At 48.5% G+C, this 7,297-nt stretch overlaps 1 protein-coding gene across 1 annotated transcript; it reads right to left on the bottom strand.

Moving 5' to 3' along the window:
- Positions 1-4,991: 4,991 nt before the first annotated feature.
- Positions 4,992-5,968, bottom strand: LOC115394443 (uncharacterized). Its single transcript, XM_030099752.1, has 3 exons — positions 5,446-5,968; positions 5,181-5,272; positions 4,992-5,079 (listed from the first exon to the last, which is right to left on the bottom strand). The coding sequence occupies exons 1-3, from the start codon at positions 5,957-5,959 to the stop codon at positions 4,996-4,998; spliced, it is 690 nt and encodes a 229-aa protein (XP_029955612.1). The 5' UTR covers positions 5,960-5,968; the 3' UTR covers positions 4,992-4,995.
- Positions 5,969-7,297: the final 1,329 nt, after the last annotated feature.

Below are 7,297 nucleotides of genomic sequence, written 5' to 3'. Positions count from 1 at the left end.
ACCACCTATTCAAATTTCATTTATGAAAATGAGAACTGCATTAGATCCCACCCCCACCCCCATTAACCCCTTTACTAAGTCCTTTCAGAAATCACCAACCCACAGCCGAAGGTGTTTATTCCCTGCGAAATAAAAGCATTTTCAATTAAAGCTTTGTGTTGAGTGTGAAATATTATTTCGGGTTCAGAATGAAAACCTTTCAGCTTGTAATCCTTTCAGAGAAGTCAGATATGATGGTTCATTGTCAGCTGACTACTTTCTCAATAATTACACTTATTGATAACAGACGCTGTAGTCAGGACAAATTTTCCAACTTAAACTGTAAAGTTAAAGTAAATGTTCAGACACTGAATGTTTTCAGAAAGCAACCAGAAAAAAACATTGCTATACATTTCTTTTTTCAGAATTCAAACCAGTGGGAGTCGTGTCAGCTCACATCTAGGAAACCGACAAATGAACACATCAGAACCAAGACTGAAACACATTCCCTTGTCTCTCCTGTCTCCACTCGTCTCCCTGTCTGGTTTTCAGTTGATGTGTGTCCCCTGCGTCTTCCTGCTGTGTTTCATTCCCTCTCTCCCATGTCTCTGTCAGACAGTCTTCGTCCTCTCCTGTTGAGACGTCCAGCGCTTCTCTGGACTCCAAGAAAAATCCATAAAAACATGCTATAAGGTATTGTAGGTATTGTAGTAATATGAAAGAATTTTTAGTTTTGAATGTTTGCAGGGTTTTCCTCTGTTTTTTCCTTAATGCAGTGCATTGTGGGGACAATGCATTGCATTAAGGAAGTGCCTAATGTGGTACAATGTACCCACATTAGACCGATAGGTACCCATACCTGGAACCCATACCTGGTACCCATACCTGGAACCCATACCTGGAACCCATACCTGGAACCCATACCTGGTACCCATACCTGGAACCCATACCTGGAACCCATACCTGGAACCCATACCTGGAACCCATACCATCGAGCCTTTGGGAAGCTTCCATCCTGGATTCAAGAAATGGTTTCTTACTGTAGACTTCAATGACACAGCGCTCAGGAAGGACCTCTAGTGGTGCGAAGTGGGAAGAGGAAGGAAACCATCCTCCAACAGTAATCACTAAAAGACGGTGCTCAACAGAAACATCTTTTATTGTTGCACTGATCTCTGTGGTACCTGTAGCACACCGGACAGACCCCGAACGCCTCAGCAGGGTCTGAACACACCGGACAGACCCCGAATGCCTCGGCAGGGGGTCTGAACACACCGTGCTGACCCCGAACGCCTCAGCAGGGGTCTGAACACACCGGACAGACCCCGAACGCCTCGGCAGGGGGTCTGAACACACCGGGCAGACCCCGAACGCCTCGGCAGGGGGTCTGAACACACCGGGCAGACCCCGAACGCCTCAGCAGGGGTCTGAACATACCGGACAGACCCCGAACGCCTCGGCAGGGGGTCTAAACACACCGTGCTGACCCCGAACGCCTCAGCAGGGGTCTGAACACCGTGTAGACCCTGAGTGCCTTGGCAGGGGGTTTAAACACACTAACAGACCCCGAACGCCTCGGCAGGAAGTCTAAACACAGAGCAGACCCTGAACGCCTCAGCAGGGGGTCTATCACAATGCTGCAACATCAGTAAGCAGTCTGAGAGATTTTCTAAGCTCTACTTCAACAATTAAGCATACAAACATGAAAATGTAAAACACAGCTGGTCAAGGTCAAAAGTACCAAGCTTTTATAGACTGCTTTTCAGAGGAGCTGGAAATGTCAAGAAGGCGCTGGAGGGAGGGACAGACATTCATTTATCTTCACTTCAAAAGTGTTTTTCTCCACATGACCAAAAAAAAACCAAAAAAAAAAACAACAACCAAGAAATGGTACAGGAACATTACACTGGGCAAAATGAACAAATGAATGAATGAATGAATAAAACAATAAATAAATAAAACAATAAATAAATAAATAAATAAATAAATAAATAAATGTTTTATTATCTTCACAATATATAAACAATCTTTCTATAATAGTCCTAATATACTCTAATAATATGAAGTTTAAAAAATGAAAATCTTTCATTTTATTTATTTCCTCTCGTTCTCTTCAGCTCTGATTATAAACCTGTGTATTTACTGGATTGTCTGCATGCTGTAAAGCTAGCTCACTCACCACAAAACTGAAAAATAAACTGTTTTCTCTAAACTCTTGTAACTTATTGTCTTTTATTCCTTAAAATGTAAATAGTATCAAACTTTTTATATCATAATTTACTCCGTCCAGCTCACCCTGAAATGTCCATAGCAGCAAAAAGCATAGTATGAAAATACATTTAATAAACACTCAGCGACGTAGCATTTCTTCCTCAGACATACAGAAACACCAAAATATGTTCTCCAGTCTGATTTACATTGAGAATATCAAGAAAGGTTCAGCAAAGAATGGACTTTACATTACACTGCTAACATTCAGGCATCGCAGGGGAAACCAGCAAATCCTCCACTGGCTTCAGAGGAAGGGTTCTGATCTGGAACCTGTTCTGATCTGGAACCTGTTCACATGTAGAACCTGTTCGTTTGTGGAACCTGTCTACATACAGAAGGATCTGCTGGAAACAGTCTTCATGGGTCTGTTTCAGACAGGTCACATGGGGGAGAGACTGGGAACACTGCAGTTCACATGCCAGGCCACTGGGTGGTGCTGTGTTCCATGCAGAGAACAGGACTCTGCCACATTCTTCAGACAGGGGAACGCAATATCAGTTCTCATTCAGCAAAAACAAACGTGGAACTGGGAGAACGTTCCCCTTCACTGCAGTCAGAAGGACGAGCTGAGACTCTCCCAGGGAGAACATGCAGCGTTCCAGTCCACACCCAGCATGCAGCAGCACGGCCATCTGTCTGGGTTCTACTCTCTCTGTCCGGTCATTCTCTTCATGTTCCGACCTGCTGAGGAGGGAACCGTGGTAGCGCCGGTCTCCTCTGGTCCATGATGGACCAGTTACTGACAGGAAGGAGGAGCCACGGCTTTAGAACCGGTGTGTTTTCAGATGAAGTCTGAGGGAAGAGCCGAGGAAAGCTGAACCGGGCTAGAGTCCCTGGTTCCTCTGGCTCTCACTGTATAAACAGCTATAGGAACTATAAGAAGGGTGAGACGGAGTGTCCACAGGTGTGAATAAAGGTGAGCTGCACCCTGAAGGGTTGAACGTCAGCGGAAAGTCCCTGAAAGTTACACTCGTCATGTTTACAGCGAGTGAGACCAAAATATGGACCAACTGGATTCTCTGGGACGTTCCTGTGTGAAGCCACTGTGTGGTCCAGCTCTTGGTTCTGTGTCTCAGGCTGGATCCAGCTGTACACTGCCTGTGTCCCTGGAGGACACTGAGCAGCCACGGCTTGGTCCTCATCAAACCTGCTGAAAGAAATTCACCCTTTCAGCTTCTAACGTATGAACTGTGAGGACCAAGAGCCGGCCGAGTCCAGCCCTCCACTGGGTCCTGTCAAGGCACCTCACAGTGGTCATAATGTTGTGGCTCATTGGTGTATCCCTTCACTATGTAATCCTAATTCAATCTTTTAGTTAAGGCAAAAAGAATGAGCTGTTATGGTTCAGTGCTCAGCTGTTAGTTCCAGGCTCATCTACACCGAGACGGTCCAAGAGTCAATGCATTGCTTCAGGTTCCATCACAGAACAGGTCTGTGGCACTGAGAACAGCGCAGTTAGCATGCAGGCCACTAGCTGGCGCTGCGGGGAACCACACACTCTGAACATGAACACTGGAGAACTCAGACATTCATATGGACAGAACACCAAGCTGGGTTGTTGGTACGGTGACTGTCAACTCTAAAACTACCAAGTCCAGGAGAATCTGGATTGGAGCCAGGACCAGGACCACAGCTTCCAGAAACTGCTATTTACTCTGAGACACAGTTGGATCATTTTCGTAAAGTTCCACTGTGGTGTTAGCAGATACTCAGTGTTCTCACTGGAAGCGGCCGTGGTGTACAGAGGAGGCAGGACTGTGTCCAGCGGTTGATCTGCTCTTTTGATTGTTTTTTTTCGTTCCTGTTTCTGGTTCCTCCACTTTCCAGCAGTTCTTCAGTAGGCATGAAGTCTTCTTTACATTCTTATATAAAATTATTGCATTATAAATGCCTGATGAAGCATGCAGGCGTCCAGACATTTCTCATGGCTCTAACCCTCAAAAACTGCAACAGAAAACCAGACCGTGCCTTCAGCAGCAACGGGCCCTGCTGGTTCCTCCTCCTCTCTAAGCCTCCTCTCCATCAATACCACGGGGAGCTGCAGCTGACACATGAAATAGTGAAGGTGTGTGTGTGTGTGTGTGTGTGTGTGTGTGTGTGTGTGTGTGTGTGTGTGTGTGTGTGCAGTGGGATCAGGACTGAGCTTGGTGTCTCCAGCTGTTTGCAGCTGGAGGAAGCAGGGCAGATGAACAGAGGTCAGTAGAGAAGGTAGTTCTTCAGCTGGTTACCAACAAGCAGCCCTTCATCCTGATGAAGATGATGACAGATCTTCATGTGCCACACAAGGTGCAGCTGTAGAACTGTTGTCCAGTCCAGTGTGAGCCACTCGGGTCAGAAGAACATGTACTTTCTGCCACTGGACACGACGTTTGTTTGTCACCAACAGCAGCCGTTAATATAAAATGTGCTGAGATAGACGTTAAAACACGTACATGAATCATTCAGGTCATTAGTGAGATGGAGTTGTACATTTCCGTATAGGTAGTGGATCCACTAATAGAAAGGACGTGAGTGGAAACAAAAACGGTCAGATGCAGGGTAGATAGGCACCTTTAAAACGGGACCCTCAGTGTTAAAGTTCTCATTGGACTTTGTCCAAGCTAATGTTGCCACAAACACCATCATTGATTGCCCTAAGCATTACAGAAGCAGAGAAATGTCACAACAGGAAACAAACAACTGCGACGATGCATTAAAGTTGAGTAGGAGAAACTGACGTGAGCCGAGCTGCCGGTGTGCTCGGCTTCAGTCAGTTTTTGTAAACTCGCCGGCCTCCCAGCGCAGAGCCATGGCACTCTTCCGTCTTCCTCCGGCGTAGACATCCGGGAACTGCAAAACACAACTCACTGCTCAACACAGCGCCTTCTTCCAACGAGGCAGTGCCGGTGTGCTCAGACGGCTGCAGGTGAAGGGGAAGGGTTCAGACTTACTCTGTGGTCGCAGGACAAGGCTGAGCGATCCATCCGGTAGGCCGTCTTCATTGGTGAGGACGGAGAGGACTTGCACTTCATTGGTACATCAACTAGTGACAGGAAGGCACACGCACACACACACACACACAAACACACACACACACACACACACACACACACACACACACACACACACACACACACACACACACACACACACACACACGTCTTCATTACTGGACACACACAGAGGAGTGACGTTGTGAGTGATGAGTGTACACACCTGAGTGACCGAACGTCAGAGTGTCCAGGCGGTTGGACCTGTCGGGGTCGAACCGGTCTCGTCCGTACAGGCTGGCCCTCTCTTTCTTCAACTCCTCCTCTCTCTGCTTCACCATCTTTATCTCTTCGTCCACCAGAGATATTGTGCTTCTTGAACGCAGCTTGAAAAAGGGGTTGTTGAGGAACATCTTCTCCTGCGGCTGCTCGCAGGCGGTGCTGAGCGAGAACTCCGAGGCACTGCGAATGATGAGATTGGACGTCTCCAGGATGATGAGGTTGGAGCCGCTGTCTTCGGAGCGCCACTCGGCAGAGCGAGCCGCCATGTTGTCTTTGCCATTCCGAGGGCTGGAGCTCAAGTCATTGCTGGGGTCTACGATGATGACGTTGTTTGCCGACACTTCCTGTTTCAGAGGCTCCCTGGTGGGCGAGGAGGTGATGATGAAGGACGGCGTCAGCGGGGTGCTGATGGATCTGGGCATGCCTCTGGACGGAGCACAGTCCGTCGATTTACCCATCCTCGAAAGACCTCTCTCTCTCTTGAAGTTCTCCTCTCTCTCCATGGAAATGCGAATCTCCCGTTCCACGGGGGTCTCCGGGTCTTCGTAAGGAGACCTGTAACTGGAGTCATCAAGACCGGAATCCTCAGAACAGGGGCTGAACTGGGTGTGGGGATACTCCCCGACCAGATTCAGGCTCTCCAGATCCTGGGCCCGTTTGGGTGTTCGCTCGATGTTGCGGACTGGTGTGTACATGAAGCTGTGGCTGCTGCGCAGGCCCGGCTGTTTGGTTGCAGGTGAAACGATCTTATTTTTGGTTTGCTCCTCCATTTGGCGCCACTGTTGTCGAGCCAGCTGGAAGTCCACATGCTCTGTGCTGACGTTTTCACTCTTGGTTTCCTGGATCACACAGAAGTCTTTCGGGACCTTCTTGCTGGTGTCTGCGCCGGTCTGCTGCTGGCGGTTGGCCGGGTTCTGACCACCATCTCGACCATTTTCACTCTCGTCCTCAGATATTTTGGACAAGCCTTGAAGACCTAGAGGATTGTATTTAACCTCCTGGGGAGGAACAGGAAATGAAATGATGTCTTCAGGCTGTTCCAGAACTTCGTCCACCTGCGGGACTTCAAAACTGACTTCCTCAAAATCATTGTTGTCCTGCTCTGGGAAGTCAGTCACCTCCACTTTCTGCACAAACAGTTCCTGAGCACTCAGCTGAAGACTGTCCAGATAAGAGTCATCGTCTTCTTTGTTTATGGACGAGGAGAAGATCGTTCTCCACTTTTCATCTGTCTCCTCGTCTGATGACGCTGCCGCAATTTCAGCTCTCAGACATTCGATGATTTCCTCACAATCCGGGTCCGGATCCGGGTCTGGGCCGGACTCATTGGAGCCGTCTGACATGGCCTCTGCTCTGATGCACTGCTCCAGGACGGACTCCTCTGCAGTGGCCTCCGGATCCTCATCTGGGTACATGGGCAGGATCTGATAGCCGTCCTCTTCAGGATGAAGATTACCTTCACCAGCCTCAAACTCGGACCCAGGATACAACCCAAGCTCCGGGTCCTGCTCAGGGTCAGGGTACAAGTCCAGCTCAGGATCTGGGTCTGGTTGAGGGAATAGGTCTAGATCAGGATCTGGTTCTGGTCGAGGGTATAAGTCTAAATCAGGTTCTGGTTGAGGATATGAGTCCAGGTCAGGATCTGTCTCTGGATGAGGGTATGAGTCCAGGTCAGGGTCTGTCTCTGGATGAGGGTATGAGTCCAGGTCAGGGTCTGTCTCTGGATGAGGGTATGAGTCCAGGTCAGGGTCCTCCTGTGCCTGAGGGTATAACGTTAGATCAGAGTCTTGCTCTGG

This window comes from Salarias fasciatus, chromosome 9, assembly GCF_902148845.1.
Source record: "Salarias fasciatus chromosome 9, fSalaFa1.1, whole genome shotgun sequence".
NCBI lineage: Eukaryota > Metazoa > Chordata > Actinopteri > Blenniiformes > Blenniidae > Salarias > Salarias fasciatus.
Note: the sequence above shows the minus strand (reverse complement) of the source record. Positions and strands in the feature narration are given on the sequence as shown.